At 44.6% G+C, this 21,889-nt stretch overlaps 1 protein-coding gene across 3 annotated transcripts in view; it reads left to right on the forward strand.

Annotated features, from left to right (window-relative positions):
• The first annotated feature begins 3,311 nt into the window (after nt 1-3,311).
• The window catches only part of LOC118386003 (gem-associated protein 7-like), a 147,970-nt gene continuing 129,392 nt past the window's right edge, over nt 3,312-21,889 (forward strand). The window contains exons 1-4 of one of the 3 annotated variants that reach the window (XM_052525700.1): nt 3,332-3,450; nt 3,664-6,229; nt 7,337-7,596; nt 12,394-12,485. Coding sequence is in view for 1 of the 3 variants with exons in the window: in XM_035773337.2 (XP_035629230.1) it covers nt 3,681-4,067 (387 nt within the window). In the remaining 2 variants the exon portion in view is untranslated. Of the gene's footprint in view, nt 3,451-3,663; nt 6,230-7,336; nt 7,597-12,390; nt 12,486-21,889 lie in introns of those variants that run through there. The other 2 variants (XM_052525709.1, XM_035773337.2) reach the window with 2 other exon arrangements.

Genomic DNA, 21,889 nt, shown 5'->3' on the forward strand with positions numbered 1-21,889 from the left:
TTCTTCCTGTTTTAAGAGGGAGAGAAATCAAAAGCCCACCGTGCCTATTTTTTAAAAATGGTTGGTCCATGTAGTTGCGCAATAGTAATTACCCAAGTTCTGCCTCAACTCAGGGACCACCCGCCAGCAGAAAAATATTTTGCCTGATGCAGGACTCTAGTGCCAGGGAGTGAGACTCTCGGACTGAAACATTCCCACGTCCGTTCATTTACAAAAAGATAGCCAATTTGTGCAACAGTTAAGGCTACTGATAGATCGGCATTTCCTCCTGTGATAGTGTGGCGCAATGATAGAATGATGTAATCTACCTACAGACTGTCCGAGGCATGAGCTCAAAACCTTTGCTTGTGGAACCATTGTAGCTAGCCCCTGGCCAATGTTTGAATTTAAAAGATGCATCTCAGCACCAGCTGCTTCTTGATCAATGAGACCTGACTGCATTATGGAAATGGCAGAGAGTTCATACTGAGGATGACTACTGCTCTGGACTGAGTGTGTGGTATGGGCTTTTTTTTTTGCACTGGAGCAGCAGCAGAGGCATCACCCAAGTGGGCGCTACATGTGGAGGAGCACAAAGTACAGGCTACAGAGATGCTGAGCTGAGGATGACGTCAAAGTCGTTAAGCCAACTGTGTCACCAGCATCTGGCGTCACCTGGCATCATCATAATCATCAAACCATCATCTAACTCACTTTAGGAGCCTGAGATCGCATATCTACTGAGGGAGTCTTGCTCTATAGCTAGGACAATGTGGTCCTGTCCTTTGTTTTGTTATGTGTTATATGTGTAACCCAAGTATGCCTAGAATGGCTAGCTCTACTGTGTAGCTTAGGCCTACTATGTGGATGTTCGTGCCTTTTTAAACCATTTATTTAAGAGAACGACCAAGAAAGTACATTTTCAAACTTTTTTTGTGTCATCCTCAAAGATTTTAAATGCATTATCCACATATCTGGTTGTAAGGTGTTTTAAATTGTCAAATACATATATTTATCTACAAATCTATCACCACATGTTGCATGTAAACCCCTATTGCACGCTACTGTTTGTCCCAAACAATGCAACTCACAAAGTAGTGAGTGATACTGTAAGAAATAAACACATACTCACACTTTGAAAAGTAGGCCCTCTCATTATAGGCTGCATTTTTTTGACATTCAAATGTGTGGTATTAATGTAAAAAAAAAAATCTTCAAGTTGCTGGATATTGGAACTGGAACGTGAACACGCTGTCATCCACGTCGACACCAGAGCATCCCAAACATGCTCAATGGGTGATATGTCTGGAGAGTATGCTGGCCATGGAAGAACTGGGACATTTTCAGCTTCCAGGAGGTGTGTACAGATCCTTGAGACAGTGTATTATCATGAAACATAATAATGTTTCATGAATGTTTCATAAACAAGGTGATGGCGGCGAATGAATGGCACGACAGTGGACGTCAGGATCTCGTCACAGTATCTCTGTGCATTCAAATTGTGTTTGTTGTCGTTAGCTTATGCCTGCTCACACCATAACCCCACCACCATGGGGCACTCTGTTCACAATGTTGACATCAGCAAACCGCTTGCCCACACGACGCCATACACATGGTCTGGCTTACTGGGGCTCTCTCATGCCGTCCCTGCAGGGGGTGCGTCACCTGAGTGGGTTGATTCACTGTTGTGGTCATCCTGTCTGGGTTGGCGCCCCCCTTGGGTTGTGCCGTGGCGGAGATCTTTGTGGGCTATACTCAGCCTTGTCTCAGGGTGGTAAGTTGGTGGTTGAAGATATCCCTCTAGTGGTGTGGGGGCTGTGCTTTGGCAAAGTGGGTGGGGTTATATCCTTCCTGTTTGGCCCTGTCCGGGGGTGTCCTCGGATGGGGCCACAGTGTCTCCTGACCCCTCCTGTCTCAGCCTCCAGTATTTATGCTGCAGTAGTTTGTGTCGGGGGGCTAGGGTCAGTTTGTTATATCTGGAGTACTTCTCCTGTCCTATTCGGTGTCCTGTGTGAATCTAAGTGTGCGTTCTCTAATTCTCTCCTTCTTTCTTTCTCTATCTCGGAGGACCTGAGCCCTAGGACCATGCCCCAGGACTACCTGACATGATGACTCCTTGCTGTCCCCAGTCCACCTGGCCATGCTGCTGCTCCAGTTTCAACTGACCTGAGCCCTAGGACCGTGCCCCAGGACGACCTGACATGATGACTCCTTGCTGTCCCCAGTCCACCTGACTGTGCTGCTGCTCCAGTTTCAACTGTTCTGCCTTGTTATTATTCGACCATGCTGGTCATTTATGAACATTTGAGCATCTTGGCCATGTTCCGTTATAATCTCCACCCGGCACAGCCAGTAGAGGACTGGCCACCCCACATAGCCTGGTTCCTCTCTAGGTTTCTTCCTAGGTTTTGGCCTTTCTAGGGAGTTTTTCCTAGCCACCGTGCTTCTACACCTGCATTGCTTGCTGTTTGGGGTTTTAGGCTGGGTTTCTGTACAGCACTTTGAGATATCAGCTGATGTACGAAGGGCTATATAAATACAATTTGATTTGATTTGATTTGGTCTGCTGTTGTGAGGCTGGTTGGACATTCTGGCAAATTCTCTAGAACGATATTGGAGGTGGCTTATAGCAGAGCATTTGGTTTGTTTGGTACGGTGTAGTGTGTGTGTGTGTGTGTGTGTGTGTGTGTGTGTGTGTGTGTGTGTGTGTGTGTGTGTGTGTGTGTGTGTGTGTGTGTGTGTGTGTGTGTGTGTGTGTGTGTGTGTGTGTGTGTGTGTGTGTGGTGTTGAAGATAGAAGAATAAAAGCCTTGAACGGAGACAGAAAGCGCATCCGCTTATTCTTACCAGACGTCCTGTAGTAGACGATCAGAACCTAAAAATCAGCTTGAGCGTACTAGCGGGTGAGGGCATTCACAGGCGACAACTCAAACAGGTGAGGCCAAAACACACACACACACACACACACACTTTGAAAAGTAATTTGAAGCCCCCCTCGTTATAAGCTGCAATTATTTACATTCAAATGTATCATAGTTTTTATTGTCACCTGAATCTGAACATAGCCCGCATTATTTAATATTCAACATTTCTCAGTGGAGCAAGCTCATTGATCCAGTAGTATGATCAATCAAATAGGAGGAGTTGTTTCTTTTTTATACAAACACTAGAGTTAACAGGCTAGCTAAATGCATCACATTGCCCCAGTAGCCTAACTACAGCCACAGCCTGCCTACTGCCTTGGTGTACAGTGTACATCGACTTTGGAGTGCTCCCTCATTTATTCGCTAGGCGGCATCAGTGTCAAAGATTGTTTCGAGTTGCCTACTGCGGAACCAAAATATAAAATACATGACATTTTCCGGTCACATTTAACAGAGGGACAACAAAATGTACGGTGTGCATACTCAAACGACCCTCATAAAACGTTCTCTTTGGCCAACTTCAAAGATAATTTGTTTACTCTGAGTCGGTAAGTATTAAATACGAGTGACTTCGCTTTCCTAGCTATGAACCAAAACTAGCAAGCTTTGCTCTACACAGCATGCTGGCTAGCTAGTGAATGTCAACACAGTCAACCAAGACAGAGCAAACACTAACTAGTGTCGTTATATTTTCGATTAAATTGAATCTACTAACTTTGTTTGCACGTCATGCCAACATCTGTCGCAATTTTTGATTGCAGAGCGACAAAAACTCGAAATGAGTACGCTCGTGACCGTGCTTCGCCTCCCGAGAGGACCTGATCCGAATGGCCGCGGATTCGACCCGAACTCAACCCGTTTCGTCGCGCTGTGTCCAACAACTATTTCTGCTTCGACTGAAACATGGACTGACTCTGTCGAAGTGGGAGAAGAGCAGCGTGCACGGTCGGCTTTGAGAGAAAGCTTCCTGAGAACGCTCATAGCCATGACCAACAAGCAGGTGCAATTCCACATGTACGAGAGAGTCGAGGTTGAGGCGAAGTTTGGAGCGTCGGACATTGACGTGCTCAACTTCCAAGTTTCGGAACTACAGACCCCCATTGGGGTACAGAAAGAAGCTCTGCTCAGGTGTCAGGATATAATTTCATACTCCTTTGATCTCTGAACAGTGCTGTTCACCAATTTGTGCTGTTTTAGAGCAGATATCCAACAAACTTAATCTGATTTGTACTGTTATTTTTAATATGATTTGGTTTGACATACAGTGCGTTTTGGGGAGTCAATGATGACAGGTCCATTGCTACAGTGTTCTGTCTGGGTGAATATGTAGCAAGATGTTACCATTTATTATTCTGTTACTTTGATTAAGGGGTAGACTTGCCATATGTTATATTTATGTGGCCAGCCAGGTATTGAGAACACTGCTATACAGTATGTCTATGATTTTTTTTTTTTGTAGTTTCCAATTCAATATACCTCCACTGGAGGGAGATGTCAGCTCTTGTCTTTACAACTGGTATGTCAGGGGGCACCCATACCACCAGGTTCTCTGACACTCAGCTGTCCATTTCATTAGGAAGAGATTGGGGATAAACACATGTCTTCAGGTGGAATTTGGATATAATTGTCTGGAAACCTGAATCTTGCCATTATTTTGTGATTTACAGGACAATGTGGTTCTTGTCTTCCTTTTCATAAGATCTGTTGCTGAGATATGTTTACCAATGGGCATATGAACTTTCTCTTTTTTTCCTTAAAAAAAAAAGACTGACTAAACATTCTGTCACTTGCATTGAATTTGATAATGTGTTCGTTGAGTAGGCTATATATTGTAGATAAAGTGGTGGTAGTATCGAGCTTATCGTATTCCTCACTGAATAAAATATTCACGTTCAGTGGTCACGTCTTTCAGTGTCATATGGCTTTAATTTTTTTTTTTATATATATATATTTTGATAAGACCCTGAAATGTAGGCCTACCTTTCAGTATTGTGCCAGTCAGCACAGATATTGCAACCTCTGGTTTTCTAAATTGAATATGACCCCTAGCCTAAATGATCTCGACTGCCCAATCTTTAAGACTGCAAATATAATATTCACAAATGAATAAGAGAGCCTACAGTGAACTAAACAAGTATAAATGACTGTTTACGGTCAAATCTCCTTACATACTTTGTGTATGGGTTAATATGATACCTTAGTTTACACGTTTGTCAGTTGAAACAGACCTGATGAGTGGTCAGTATCCATCATCCTCGCAAAACGCCCTCATGACGAGGCATCAGTAATATGTAATCTTCCTAAAAGGTGCGTTTTGTGTGCGTCTCCAATAAATCATTTTATTGGAATGCATTAGGCAATCAGTGTGCAGTGCACAGTCTCCCTCTGTTGTGCCTGAATGATACCGACCGCTTTGTGGAGACGGTCAACAATGAGAGGGTGAGTCATAACCATCCCGCCCCCCTCTAAAGTATGAGTGAAATCCTGTGACGTTATTGGGCCCTTGTGATTAAATCAGGAAGCCCTCAAGGACGACCAATGTTAATTTCATATTCCCAGGCAGCAACAGCAGCGCTCCACTCCCTCCCAGCCCGCACTCTCTCCTTGATGTGCGTCCCATTCAAGCTCAGTGAAGCACGTGGTCTGAATGTTAATCTTGTTGCAGTAGTGTAGCGACAATAGAGTGAGACGTTACATCTAGTTGCTGTGTGTTTACTGTCTATGAGTGAGAAGAAGTTGAATAGTCACTAAATGAAAATCCTCTTTTTGTGCTGTGGACTGAATCTGGTGGCCTGCCTCATTTGTTGCATTGTGGGCACACTGTTTCTCAATGTTATCTACTCTTGAGTTTCTCTTTGTTGGCAGTCTGCTTCTCTGATTCAAGTGGAAAAACATCCCTGTGCGCAGGTGTAAGTGTGCGCCAGTGTTACAAGGGGAGAGGAGCTGTCACGATGGTACAAGGAATCTGCCCTGTCACACCATCAGCCAACAGGAAGCACATTATGCGCCTTCCTGTTTGTGGTCCTCTCACTTCCTGTCAACTGTCTGTGATAACTTACAAAAATACATGGCCACATCCACTTAATCATACCCTGCCCATAATTCCCTCCATTAAAACTGTTGGGCAGTTACTTCTAAGGAATGTATGTGTTTTACTTCTATGACTGCCTCATAAGGGGTTCGCCGATTCAGTTTTTGGTTTAGGAGCGCTGGGGTTGAGAAATTATTCAGATTATTACTCATCGGTACAGGCTGGCATAAGGTCGAGGACTCAAAACATATAGAGATACATTTTTCAGACTGCAACCTGCTGCTGTCGTGGAGGAGGTAAAACATTTTTTTTATAATAATAATAAAAAATAGGTCTCATTGAGGCTAATCTGGATTAATACAGGTTCAATAAGATAACAAAGCATGTATGCTTTTTACTGTAACACCCAGGGCATTGTCAGCTCTTGAATGTGTCTCGTCTTTATCTTGCACTCCAAATCCACCGTAGCGTTGTTTTGAGCTGACATCAGTGTACATGAGCTGGCACAAATTGGGGAGAAAAAGGGGTAAAAGTACCACAAAAAAAAACTTGACATGATTAGAATAATATGAAAAACACAGTGGTGACTGGGTCACAGCATCCTCTATCATACATGCTGCTGTTTGGTTTCTCCATTCAGAAGATTGAGAAGGTGGCTCCTTGGGCCCCCGGAGATGTTGACTGGAATGTGCCCATTGTGTCGCTGTGCGGCAGACAGAGGGGGGGCTGACTCAGTCACGGTTAGGCAGCATTCCCCAGGTTTGTTTGACTAGCCTGTGAGGGTATGTTGGAGGAGCTCCAGTGATTGTGAGGGACAGGCTCACTTCCCTGGCTCAAGTGGCCAGGAAGATAAAGACCCAGGCAGGAGACCATGCCAGCAGATAGACCCAGGCAAGTAGACGTCTGGGCCCCAAACCCAAACAATACCACTCATACCAGGTCTCAAGTCTGCTCATTTATAAAATACTATGTAATACTATATCTGTATGGACTATGTGTTCCTGACCCCAACATCTCCCAGGAAATATTGCATCTATCAGTAGTGTCTGGGAAGGTTGGCTATGTATATGAAACATGTTCAACTATAGAGACTGAATCATAAATTACTTGAAATTCCAACTTCTCTTTCTTCCCTAGGTTTGAGTGTATTTATATATGGTCTATGGTTTGAGCATATCAGCTGCTGACTAACTGCTTTCCAACACATCATAGTAAAGTAGGGGAACATAGTTTTGCTTCCTGAGTGACCTTATAGGGAAGGACAGGAGGGGGGTTGCATGTACTCAGTCTAGACAGGAAAAGATGAAGAAGGGGGTTTACTAATTAGTAAGAGATTAAAGTTATCTTAATTGATCTACATCAAAGCCTAGAGAGCCCTAACTGGCCCACTCCCATTCCCACAGGGCTAAACACAGGAAGATGCTTCTAATGACTGTCTATGATGCTGATGACCCACCAACAGAGCTCCCAACTGATGATTGAATCGCCACACAAGCGATGAAGTTCACTCCCCAGCCAATCAGAGGAGGGCAGGAAAGCAAAGCTGCCATTTTGTTAAGTTTGTGGATAAGTATGATGACAAATGGGTCCATCCAACCCTCCAAAAGGGTTAAACAGAGTCCTCCATATTTCGGTCCTCTACACATTCAAAGGCCAGGGGAAGGTAAATACGTTTCATATTTCCAGTTAAGTTGGGACCTTCCTTGGTCTCCCAACCACTCCTGAACCTCATTGCAGATGTCCAGGCCAGAAAACAACAGGTCCAACAGTATTAACGGACCATTCCAGGCTGTCAGGATCTCACTGCAATAATCCTTTAATTAGACAAAAACAGGAAGTAGACAGGCAATATCTGAGAAACGGTTTCCTGTTGGAGCTCGGTGTGGGCGAGGGCCCAGGACTGACCATGCTATGCCAAAGGCTCTTTTTTTCAACATGTTATGTTGAATAACATTCCTGTTCGATGAGCAAGAATACCGTAGACATTCTTGCATGCCCTTAAATGACTAAATCAGGTTATTTTAACAGAGTTGCGAAGGAGATGTCTGGTAATTTATCTACAAGGGAAAGTGCCCTGGCACTGAGAAGTGGCAGTCTCGTAAAAGCTATTTAATCAGGGGCAGAATCGCATACATTTAAAGATTTTTCTTCCTGTGGTCATTAACGCTGTGTCTGTGACTGGAGCGCTACACTAATATTAAGCTTCCCACAAGAACAGAAGGGAGGACGGTTCCCGACACTCAGTCCCTCCTCCTCACTCCAAAGCCCCTTATCCTCCAGTCCTTGCTACACTACAGTACAGCTATTCTCCCCTCTACTCTCCTTCCTGTACGCGTCTTTTTTTCCCTTCTCATCATCAAAAGCGTGTTTTCAAAAGGCAGGCCTAATTGCTTATAATTTAACTCACACACGCACTCATGCCCACCAGCCCTCTCCCCAGACAGACTGCAGTCTCAATCTACACTACACAGTACCAGTGAAAAGTTTGGACACACCTACTCATTCAAGGGTTTTTCTTCATTTGACTATTTCCTACATTGTGGAATAATAGTGAAGACATCAGAACTATGAAATAACACATGTGGAATCATGTAGTAACCAAAAAAAGTGTTAAAACAAACCAAAAAAATATTTTAGATTCTTCGAAGTAGCCACCATTTGCATTAATGACAGCTTTTCACATTCTTGGCATTCTCTCAACCAGCTTCACCTAGAATGCTTTTCCAACATTCTTGAAGGAGTTCCCACATATACTTAGCACTTGTTGGCTGCTTTCCCTTCACTCTGCAGCCCAACCCATTCCAAACCATCTCAATTGGGTTGAGGTTGGGTGATCTGATGCAGCACCATCACTCTTCGTCATGGTCAAATAGCCCTTACATAGCCTGAAGGTGTGTTGGTTAATTTTCTTGTTGAAAAATATATGATAGTCCCACTAAGAGCAAACCAGGTGGGATGCCGTGTCACTGCAGAATGCTGTGGTATCCATGCTGGTTAAGTCTGCCTTGAATTCTAAATAAATCACTGGCAGTGTCACCAGCAAAGCTCCATGCTTCACGGTGGGAACCACACATCCAGAGATCATCCGTTCACCTACTTTGCCACAAAGACAATGCGGTTGGAACAAAAAATCTCACAATCTCACTCATCAGACCAAAGGACAGATTTACATCGGTCTAATTGCTCATGTTTCTTGGCCCAAGCAAGTCTCTTCTTCTTATTGGTGTCCTTTAGTAGTGATTTCTTTGCAGCAGTTTGGCCATGAAGGCATGATTCACGCAGTCTCCTCTAAACAGTTGATTTTGTTACTTGAACTCTGTTAAGCATTTCTGAGGCTGGTCACTCTAATGAATTTATCCTCTGCAACAGAGGTAACTCTGGGTCTTCCTTTCCTGTGGCAGACCTCATGAAAGCCAGTTTCATCATAGGGCTTGATTCGTTTTGCGACGGCACTTGAAATTTTCCAGATTGACTGACCTTCATGTCTTAAAGTAATGATGGACTGTCGTTTCTCTTTGCTTATTTGAGCTGTTCTTGCCATGATATGGACTTGGTCTGTACATCATCCCTAACTTGTCACAACACAACTGATTGGCTAAAATGTATTAAGAAGGAAAGAAATTCCACAAATGAACTTTTAACAAGGCACACCTGTTAATTAAAATGCATTCCAGGTGACTACCTCTTGAAGCTGGTTGAGAGACTGCAAAGTGTGTACAAAGCTGTCATTAAGGCAAAGGGTGGCTGCTTTGAAGAATCTCAAATATAAAATATATTATATTTATATATTCTATATTTGTTTAACACAAAAAATATAATCTGTCCTCGGTGGCAACACTCTCTACCGAGTTCCGAACTGCCTCTGGAAGTAAAGTCAGCACAAGAACTGTTCATCGGGAGCTCCATGAAATGGGTTTCCATGGCCGAGCAGCCCCACACAACCTTAAGATCACCATGTCCAATGCCAAGCGTCGATGTAAAGCTCACCACAATTGGACTCTGGAGCAGAGGAAACGCGTTCTCTGGAATGATGAGTCATGCTTCACCATCTGGCAGTCCAACGGATGAGTCTGGGTTTGGAGAATGCCAGAAGAACGCTACCTGCCCCAATGCGTAGTGCCAACTGTAAAGTTTGGTGGAGGAGGAATAATAGACTGGGGCTGTTTTCCATTGTTCAGGCTAGGCCCCTTGGTTCTAGTGAAGGGAAATCTTAACGCTGCAGCATACAATGACATTCTAGATGATTCTGTGCTTCCAACTTTGTGGCAACAGTTTGGGGAAGGCCCTTTCCTGTTTCAACATGACAATGCCCCCATGCACAAAGCGAGATCCATACAGAAATGGTTTGTCGAGATCAGTGTGGAAGAATTTAACTGGCCTGGACAGAACCCCATTGAACTACGACTGCCATCCAGGCCTAATCGCCCAACATCAGTGCCCAACCTCACGAATGCTCTTGTGGCTGATTGGAAGCAAGTCACCGCAGCAATGTTCCAAAATCTAGTGGAAAGCCAACCCAGAATATTGGAGGCTGTTATAGCAGCAAAGGGGGTACTGACTCCATATTAATTACCATGATTTTGGAATGATGAGCAGGTGTTCACATATCTTTGGTCATGTAGTGTATGTCTTTCTCGTTCACTTCCTCTGGCCTACTGTCTCTCGCCCTCCGTCCCTCCCTCTTCTCATAAAGCTTGATTTACTTGTCAGGGACAAGGACATCTGCCCATTAGCGAGAGACTGATTTAGGTATTGCCGTCCCCTCCTTTCCCTCTTCCCACTGTTCTTATCATCCTCCTCCTCCTCCCTCTTTCAAATTGGGGTCGCCAACCTTCATCACGCAGGCCGGTGAATCATCAGTGAGCTCAGTCTGGGCCCAGGGTGGGACGCCACGGCTACTTCCGTCCCCTCCGAAATTACCAGGGGAATCCGACATTGTCTGCTCTCTACTGTCTCATCACTCTGTCGCAGGGAGAGATGGAGAGAGAGAGGCTGAGATGGGAAGAGAGTGAAGGGCAGAATGCAAAACCACTTGGTCATCTTGAAGTGAATCAAACGGCGTTACACTGTCATTTTGAAAGAGTCATTATGATGTTGATAATGTGGTCCGTCACTAGAGCATGGAGAGCGATGTGGACGAGTGGGGAGGAAGACACTTTATAATTGAGTACTGTATTAATGTATAAATGAGACCTATAGGTCTAAATGAGACCCCCCCCCCCCTCATTGGCCTTCCACCCCTGTCCCTCAGAGCTCATAGTTTTGCAGGGGTGGTGTCAGTGTGTGTGTGGCGGGGTGCAGGTCATTTTTGGCTGGGTCCCAGATCACATCTCCCTGGCTGCTTATTTACTGATGGTATCTTCGAGCTGGAATCTGGATAAACACTGAACCTACTGTAGATAACGAGGAGAGGACATCTTCTTTCACCCTAGCCCCCCACCGCCTTCCACCCAACCTCCTCTGTACCCCACCTCCTCGTAATCCTTCCAATCAGCCCCCCCATACCTCATAACCTGCCTAGCTCTCCTTCATCAGCCCTAGTATGTGCTGTAACACTCCCTGCCACAGTGAAGCTGGACCTCAGCCTTGCCCTGTCCTAGCCTGGTGCTCCTCTCCTCTCATTCTGGAGTGCTGATTGGATAGACTTGACCCTGTGACCTGTAGATGAAGCCCTGTGTGGAGGGAGGCCATGGGTCTGGTGGCGTGACGCCACAGGCCACACCTGGCCACATCTGGGAGAGCTAAACTCCTCATGTTAACCCCACACATCTGGAGCTAGGGCTCTGACGGAGTGAAATAACACATAAATAACACACACACACATTCTGAAACACACACACACACACACACATTTCGAGACACACACACTTACTGTGTACAGACACACACGCACACACACACACACACACACACAGAGACAGGCATGTACACTCACACACACTGACACTCTGTATCCAGTGTCTCCTTCCGCCTCATGAGTTGTGAGCTTGGCTGTTGTATTTTATGGATCAGAGGAGGCTTGTGTTTTATCCTGCAGTCTGGGGGAGAAATACAATCACCTGCTCTGTCTTTCTGAGGGGTACTTTTACTACCCACTGGACCCCACTGACACTGCAGGAGCATACATCCCCTGCTTTCTCTGGGGCCCACAGATAGTGGTCCTCTCTGACCCAGCAGCTTCTCTACAGGCAGCAGAGGCATGTCACTGTCAGTAGAGTCAACCTGACATTCTTGACTCTAACATGTACAGAATTGAGATGAAAAGTCTATGTTTGGCTTCTAGGTAGCTAGATGGCAGTTTGGATTTAAATAATGCAGCCGCGGCTTTATTATTTTTTCCATCTGTCGGGAATAACTACAACTTTGACTGCGAGCTGTGTCCAGCGATGGCATAGGAGGTTCAGGGACTGTTCTTAACCACTGCCAAAATGTGGTGGCTTTTTTGTGCGCTTTTCAGCAGCTGTGGCATCACCCAGGTGGGTGCTACGTGTTCGGCAACGGAGGACCAGTACCTACGGAGAAGCGGCGCTTGGAACGGACGTCAGAAAGCAGGTGTGGTGCACTGATGAAGAGCTCCAGAAATGTTTGTCAGACTGTCTTTGTTTCTACCTGGCTGTACCATTGATGCCTCCTCCGCTGAGGCTACACTGTGTCTCCAATCCAAAATACCTCAACTCCCGGCCTTTCTAGAGGCGTCCAATATACATCTTCATTATCTCAATTTAAATGTGTTATTTGTATGTTTTTTTTATGCACTTTGAGATTATTTTATGTAATGGAAAGCGCTATACAAGTTAAATAATAATTATTAGTAGCAGTAGAGGAGTCTGAGACCAGGGCCCGTATCCACAAAGCTTCTCAAAGTAGAAGTGCTGAATTAGAATTTCACGACTGGAAATACAGATATGCATCTTTCAGTCACAAAAGGTAGAGGCGTGGATCAGAAAACCAGTCAGTATCTGGTGTGACCATTTGCCCTCATGCAGAGCGACACATCTCCTTCGCATAGAGTTGATCAGACTGTTGATTGTGGCCTGTGGAATGTTGTCCCACTCCTCTTCAATGCCTGTGCGAAGATGCTGGATTTTGGCGGAAACTGGAACACACTGTCGTACACGTCAATCCAGAGCATCCCAAACATGCTCAATACGTAACATGTCTGGTAAGTATGCATGCCATGGAAGAACTGGGATATTTTCAGCTTCCAGGAATTGTGTACAGATTTTTGCGAAGTAGGGCCATGCATTAACATGCTGAAACATGAGGTGAAGGCGTCGGATGACTGGCACGATAATGGACCTCTGGATTCGTCATGGTATCTCTGTGCATGCAAATTGCTATCGAAAAAATACAATTATGTTCGTTGTCCATAGCTTATGCCTGTCCATACCATAACCCCACCGCTACCATGGGGCACTTTGTTCACAACATTGACATCAGCAAACCACTAGCCCACACGACGCCATACACACTGTCTGCCATCTACCCAGTACAGTTGAAACCGGGATTCATCTGTGAAGAGCACACTTCTCCATCGTGCCAGTGGCCATCAAAGGTGACCATTTGCCCACTGAATTCGGTTACGACACCAAACTACAGTCAGGTCAAGACCCTGGTGAGGACAACGAGCAAGCAGATGTCCTTCTCTAAGACGATTTCTGACAGTTTGTTCAGAAATTCTTTGGTTGTGCAAACCCACAGTTTCATCAGCTGTCCGGGTGGCTAGTCTCAGATGTTCCCGCAGGTAAAGAAGCTGGATGTGGAGGTCATGGGCTGACGTGGTTACACGTGGTCTATGGTTATCAGGCTGGTTGGACATACTGCAAAATTCCCTAAAATGACATTGGAGGTGGCTTATGGTAGAGAAATGAACATTCAAATCTCTGGCAACAGCTCTGGTGGACATTCCTACAGTCTGCATGCCAATTGCATGTTCACTCAACTTGAGACATTTGTGGCATTGTGTTGTGTGACACATTTTAAAGTAGCCTTTTATTGTCCCCAGCACAAGGTGCACCGATGTAAAGATAATGCTGTTTAATAAGCTTCTTGATATGCCACGCCTGTCAGATGGATGGATTATCTTGGCAAAGGAAAAATACTCAATAACAAGGATGTAAACAAATTTGTGCACAAATTTTGAGAGAAATAAGCTTTTTCTGCGTAAGGAACATTTCTGATATATTTAATTTCAGCTCATGAAACATGGGACCAACACTTTACGTGTTGCGATTATATTTTTGTTCAGTATAAAACACCATTATATGAAGAGGTTTGAAACCTGATCCCAGATCAGCACTCCTACTCTGAGATGCTTTGGGGTCGTTCCATTTGATTTCAATCACTTTTGACCGCATCCCTTTTGATTTGAACGAAACTTCCCGTATATGTTTGCCCATTGGTAGAAATGGTCAGAAAGTGACTTTTTTGAACCCAAATGACAACATTCAGTAGATAGAGGTGCCCAAAGTTAACCCATTTTGCCTACCCCGACACACCATGACACATCCATGTCTTCATCACTGGAAAAACTATTGTCATTTTTCCAACTTTAACTGCAGTTATCTAAAAACATTTAAAAACATAATTTCTGCATATGTTGTAGCTTAGACCCTATTTTACATCATCTGAGGTGTTTGTGTTGTGCCCTCCATCAGTTGAATCAAATTGACATTTCAACTTGGAGGTCCACCCATCAGAGAAAGTTGACTTGAATGGGAGTATAAGTTGTTTTATATTACACTGTCAATCTTCCATAGGAAACCTATTGAAATCATAGAAATATGGATAATAGAATAGATATTCGCATTTTAAATTGACATTCTATGGTGGGTGGACCGACGGCCATCTTTGTGATGGTAATTGGAAGATTTCAATAATATTTCAAGGGATAGGTCCATTCTATGAATTATGTTTCTGTGATTGAAATGACACTCACCCTGTATTCAAGAGCATGCTGTGTCTCAACTGATGGCAGGCACAACACATACATCTCAGATTATGAAAATTAGGGTTTAAACTACAACATAATAATTGATGCTAAAGGTAAAAATAAAAAAAAACACATACTTTTTTTTTTTTTTTAATAAATTAGCAAGAAAATATGAAATTGTTTGACAACCCTGTTTGTAACCTTTTAAAAGATATCAAACTCAATGGTTAGTCTTCTCCAGCGATGAAGACATGGGTGTCTCTTGGTATTGTAGGGTATGAAAAAATGGGTCAACTTTTGAGCACCTCTTATCTCCTGTTTTGGTCACTTTCTGACCACTTCTACCATGGGCAAATATGTATGTTTTGTTCAAATGAAAAGGGGTGTGGTCAAAAAGTGATTGAAATCCAATGGAACAATCATTTGTGAATAAGGGCCTCTGGTGTCGGGAGCCCATATGTGACCAGGGACCAGAATCTCTGAGGAATAACATGTCTTGCTCCAACCAAAGAAAGAACCGATTGGCAACCAGGCTACTACACAACCATAGAACTAACCATAAAGTTAAAGGGATAGTTCACCCAAATCAAAATGGATATCCCTGGCTGCACTGTACAACTAACTATACAGGCTCTGTGCAAGGAAGGTCATACTTTATGACACTGCTGACTTCTCATCTAACCCTGAGTGGGAGGGATGACGTTACTCAGGCAAGCTCTTCCCCTCTCTCCCCCTCTGTACCATTTTAAAGGTCAAATGCTAATTTGTTGCTTTTATTTGTGCATTCCTCTTGTCTATATATAGTGTTTCTCATATCCTGCTACAAGGCCACCTGATTCAGTCCCAACCACCACTCCTACTCAAAGAACTGTTTAACCTGTGCTTCCTCTCTCTCTCTCTGTTTTCTCTCTCTCTCTCTGTTTTCTCTCATCCCAATCCCCCCACCTCTGTGCTACATTCATCTCCCCCCTCCCAACCCTGTTCTACTGTAAACTGTTTACACACAATGCAAGTGGTTGTCGTGACAACGGGCCAGGCTCGGGGGTGAGATGCAGGTGTTCTTGTTTGGGTTTGAGGGAGCCCTCAAAGTTATTTTTTTGAAGAACATTCCGCTCGTTTGGGTTCTGAGGTCTTATTTATTTATTTCAGATGGCCCGTCACCCATACAGGTTTATATCAACACAGAGGACCAGCTTCCTGTTATTACAGCCCCTACACACACACACACGCACACACACTACTCAAACATATACACTACCGGTCAAAAGTTTTAGAACACCTACTCATTCAAGGACTTTATTTTTCCTATTTTCTACATTGTAGAATAGTAGTGAAGACATCAAAACTACCAGATAACACATATGGAATCATGTAGTAACCAAACAAGTGTCAAACAAATCAAAATATATGTTATATTTGAGATTCTTCAAATAGCCACCATTTGCCTTGATGACAGTTTTGCACACTCTTGGCATTCTCTCAACCATCTTCACCTGGAATGCTTTTCCAACAGTCTTGAAGGAGTTCCCACATATGCTGAGCACTTGTTGGCTGCTTTTCCTTCACTCTGTGGTCCGACTTATCACAAACCATCTCAATTTGGTTGAGGTCAGGGAGTTATGGAGGCCAGGTCATCTGATGCAGCACTCACTCCATCACTCCCTTTCTTGGTAAAAATAGCCCTTACACAGCCTGGAGGGGTGTTGGGTCATTGTCCTGTTGAAAATCAAATGATACTGCCAATAAGACCAAACCAGATTGGATGGCTTATTGCTGCAGAATGCTGTGGTAGCCTTGCTGATTAAGTGTTCCTTGAATTCTAAATAAATCACAGACAGTGTTACCAGCAAAGTCCTCCCACACCATAGCACATCCTCCTCCATGCTTTACGGTGGAAAATACACATGCGGGGATCATCCATTCATTCACACCACATCTCACAAAGACACGGAGGTTGGAACCAAAAATCTCCTGGACTCCAGACCAAATTACACATTTCCACCGGTCTAATGTCCATTGCTTGTGTTTCTTGGCCAAAGTAAGTCTCTTATTATTATTGGTGTCCTTTAGTAGTGGTTTATTTGAAGTAATTAGACCATGAAGGCCTGATTCACAGTCTCTTCTGAATAGTTGATATTGAGATGTCTGTTACTTGAACTCTGTGAAGCATTTATTTGGGCTGCAATTTCTGAGGTTGGTAACACTAATGAACTTATCCTCTGCAGCAGAGGTAACTCTGGGTCTTCCTTTCCTGTGGCGGTCCTCATGAGCCAGTTTCATCATGGCACTTGATGGTTATTGCAACTGCACTTGAAGAAACTTTAAAAGTTCTTGAAATGTTCCGTATTGACTGACCTTCATGTCTTAAAGTAATGATGAACTGTCATTTCTCTTTGCTTATTTGAGCTGTTCTTGCCATAATATGTACATGGTCTTTTACCAAATAGGGCTATCTTCTGTATACCCCTCCAACCTTGTCACAACACAACTGATTGGCTCAAATGCATTAAGAAGGAAAAAAATTCCACAAATGAACTTTTAAGAATGGACACCTGTTAATTGAAATGCATTCCAGGTGAATAACTCAGGAAGCTGTTTGAGAGAATGCCAAGAGTGTGCAAGCTGTCATCAAGGCAAAGGGTGACTATTTGAAGAATCTCAAATATAAAATATATTTGAATTTGTTTAACACTTTTTTTGGTTACTACATGATTCCATTTTGACATCTTCACTATTATTCTACAATGTAGAAAATAGTATAAATAAAGAAAAACCCTTGAATGAGTAGGTGTTCTAAAACTTTTGACCGGTAGTGTACCTTAAAGACATGCACACACAACTACATAAATCGAGACGAGCACTCACATTGTAAACAGGCTGTGCAAACGCAAGCACTCGGACACACACTCCCAAACACACACAAACAAACACGCATTCTACATGTGCTCACACACACGAACACATTACGTTCCACACAGAGACATACACATTGCCGTTAACACAAACACACAGAGATGCAAACATCTCTCTTCTCATCCCTGGTTGTCTGTTAAGGACAGTTATGTTTACGATTTATGTCCTTGCCATTCCCACCACAGATAAACAGATGGGGAGATTGCGTTGATGGCTGGACTGACTGACTGACTGACTGCTGAATGTTGTCTGTGGGAAGCTTACATAGTCTCAGATTAGGAGTGCTGATCTGGCATCAGTTTTGACTTTTAGATCATCATGAATAAGATTCAGACTGATCCTAGATCAGCACTCATATTCTAAGACGCTTTGTGAATACGGGGCCCTGGTCTGCCAAAGACCACACCGTCTGGAGATGAGTGAGAAAAAGAAAAGAACGCACACACAAATATACAAAATATGAAAGTAGCACATTCTAATTTTGTGTAATTGACATGTATTTTACCTTTCCTTCTCACAATTGTTGGGTCGTTATTATTATCACCCAATCTACCTACCTCATCCCCATATTGTTTTTATTTACTTTTCTGCTCTTTTGCACACCAGTATTTCTACTTGCACATCATCATCTGCTCATCTATCACTCCAGTGTTAATTTGCTAAACTGTAATTACTTCGCTACTATGGCCTATTTATTGCCTCGCCTCCTCATGCCATTTGCACACACTGTATATAGACGTTCTTTTTTTCTATTGTGTTATTGACTGTACGCTTGTTTATTCCATGTGTAACACTGTGTTTGTGCCGCACTGCTTTGCTTTGCCTTGGCCAGGTCGCAGTTGTAAATGAGAACTTGTTCTCAACTAGCCTACCTGGTTAAATTCTTGATCCAAATCAGTCAGGTTTCAAGACTAGTCATTCAACTGAGACTGCTCTTCTCTGTATCACGGAGACGCTCCGCACTGCTAAAGCTAACTCTCTCTCCTCTGCTCTCATCCTTCTAGACCTATCGGCTGCCTTCGATACTGTGAACCATCAGATCCTCCTCTCCACCCTCTCCGAGTTGGGCATCTCCGGCGCGGCCCACGCTTGGATTGCGTCCTACCTGACAGGTCGCTCCTACCAGGTGGCGTGGCGAGAATCTGTCTCCTCACCACGCGCTCTCACCACTGGTGTCCCCCAGGGCTCTGTTCTAGGCCCTCTCCTATTCTCGCTATACACCAAGTCACTTGGCTCTGTCATAACCTCACATGGTCTCTCCTATCATTGCTATGCAGACGACACACAATTAATCTTCTCCTTTCCCCTTCTGATGACCAGGTGGCGAATCGCATCTCTGCATGTCTGGCAGACATATCAGTGTGGATGACGGATCACCACCTCAAGCTGAACCTCGGCAAGACGGAGCTGCTCTTCCTCCCGGGGAAGGACTGCCCGTTCCATGATCTCGCCATCACGGTTGACAACTCCATTGTGTCCTCCTCCCAGAGCGCTAAGAACCTTGGCGTGATCCTGGACAACACCCTGTCGTTCTCAACTAACATCAAGGCGGTGGCCCGTTCCTGTAGGTTCATGCTCTACAACATCCGCAGAGTACGACCCTGCCTCACACAGGAAGCGGCGCAGGTCCTAATCCAGGCACTTGTCATCTCCCGTCTGGATTACTGCAACTCGCTGTTGGCTGGGCTCCCTGCCTGTGCCATTAAACCCCTACAACTCATCCAGAACGCCGCAGCCCGTCTGGTGTTCAACCTTCCCAAGTTCTCTCACGTCACCCCGCTCCTCCGCTCTCTCCACTGGCTTCCAGTTGAAGCTCGCATCCGCTACAAGACCATGGTGCTTGCCTACGGAGCTGTGAGGGGAACGGCACCTCAGTACCTCCAGGCTCTGATCAGGCCCTACACCCAAACAAGGGCACTGCGTTCATCCACCTCTGGCCTGCTCGCCTCCCTACCACTGAGGAAGTACAGTTCCCGCTCAGCCCAGTCAAAACTGTTCGCTGCTCTGGCTCCCCAATGGTGGAACACACTCCCTCACGACGCCAGGACAGCGGAGTCAATCACCACCTTCCGGAGACACCTGAAACCCCACCTCTTTAAGGAATACCTAGGATAGGATAAAGTAATCCTTCTCACCTCACCCCCCTTAAAAGATTTAGATGCACTATTGTAAAGTGGCTGTTCCACTGGATGTCATAAGGTGAATGCACCAATTTGTAAGTTGCTCTGGATAAGAGTGTCTGCTAAATGACTTAAATGTAAATGTAAATAAAGGTGAAATAATTTTTTTTATTATTTTTTATTTATCAGAAATATATGCCATTAAGCAGATGCTTTTATCCAAAGCGACTTATAGTCATGTGCTCATACTTATGTCTGGTCCCGGGAATCAAACCCATAATCCTGGCGTAGCAAGCGTCATGCTCTTCCAACTGAACTACAGAGGACCTGTATGCGTTTGACTTCTGTAATTGGCATTAAGAATCTAAACATCACCCACTATTACAATAATAAATGATGATCGTTGCCACGGATTCAGCCCGTGCTTCCTATACAGTTCTACTGTTGACTGTGTGGTTGGTTTTGTAGGTCGCGTGGAGGAGAATGAAACCGTTCCGGAACAGAGGTTCCAAGGGTAAACCGGCGGACAGGTCTACGGATGAGGCGAGTCAGACTGACTCTGAAAATACTCTTGGACACACAACTGCTCCTAATGCTACTCACTGTGGGCTCAGCTTGCCAAGACCGACTCAGTCTGGCCTCAACAGTTGGTATTGGCACCTACGTTCAAAAATAGACAGCCAATATCAATGGTTCATCACCCACTCTCTGGCACTGCTTCACACATCCAGTTTGTTCAACGTGGAGTCTGAAAATACCTCAAACATAAATAGTTGACCTTCGTTTAGAGCTGTATGTATATACAGTAGACACAGGAAGGTGAAGTACCACACCTCTGTCACCCCAGACACAGTCATGGTTCGGGGTCGTCGTTAAGGCAACACGGAACCGTGTAGAACCTTGAATGAATCAGCTGTCTGTTATTTCAATGTTCCGTGAGATCACCAATTAAAAACAGGTATTTTTGCTGACGATTACGGACGAGAGTGGTCAGGTTTTGGAGAAGTCGATCAAGACAAACCTTTACTCCTCTGAGGTCACTGTCATTTACAGTCACACATTTGTGTGTGTGTGTGTGTGTGTTGCATAGACCGTTTGAGCAGATGAATGATGAAAAGGCTTGTCCTGCGCTAGACAGCTTGAATGGGGCAAGTAGGGAAGTTCCCTGTGCTGCTCTAGACAGCTTGAATGGGGCTAGTGGGGAAGTCCCCTGTGCTGCTCTAGACGGCTTGAATGGGGCTAGTGGGGAAGTCCCCTGTGCTGCTCTAGACAGCTTGAATGGGGCTTGTAGGGAAGTCCCCTGTGCTGCTCTAGACAGCTTGAATGGGGCTTATGGGGAAGTCCCCTGTGCTGCTCTAGACAGCTTGAATGGGACTCTAACCTCCACACACACGCTCGTTTATAAAATCATTGTCTTGATAACAAGGACGAACACTCCCCCACACGCATACACACACACAATCTTCAACACACACCCTGGTCCACGTTTGCCCGCTCACCGACCTTGTCTTCAGTATTTCCTCTGATGATATCATTGAATGTGTTTCTGGGGGAAGGAGGGGCGGGATGTCAGACAGTCAGTGTGTGTTCGGGAGAAAGTAAAAGTTTCATCATGTAACCGGAAAGGAAAGTGTTGGTACTGCAGGTATTGTCTTGCATTTGCAGGTTTCAGTCAATAGGACACAGAGAGGAAACCTGTTGGCTCTCATAGTCCCCCGATGAGGTGGAGGGGAGTCTGAATGAACGAGGGGGAGTCTGAATGAACGAGGGGGAGTCTGAATTAACGAGGGGGAGTCTGGAGGAACGAGGGGGAGTCTGAATGAACAAGGGGGAGGGAGGCCAGAGGGTTGTTGGCATGACTGACCCCCTCCTGCCACCATCTCCCTCTCCCTGACTGTCTCGGAAACAGTGAGCTCAGGAGAATGGAATCTTATCTCTGCAAAAATGCACTTTGGAATTCCTTGCCAGTGAATGCAAAACGTAAGCTCCGT

This window comes from Oncorhynchus keta, chromosome 1 (assembly GCF_023373465.1).
Source record: "Oncorhynchus keta strain PuntledgeMale-10-30-2019 chromosome 1, Oket_V2, whole genome shotgun sequence".
Taxonomy (NCBI): domain Eukaryota; kingdom Metazoa; phylum Chordata; class Actinopteri; order Salmoniformes; family Salmonidae; genus Oncorhynchus; species Oncorhynchus keta.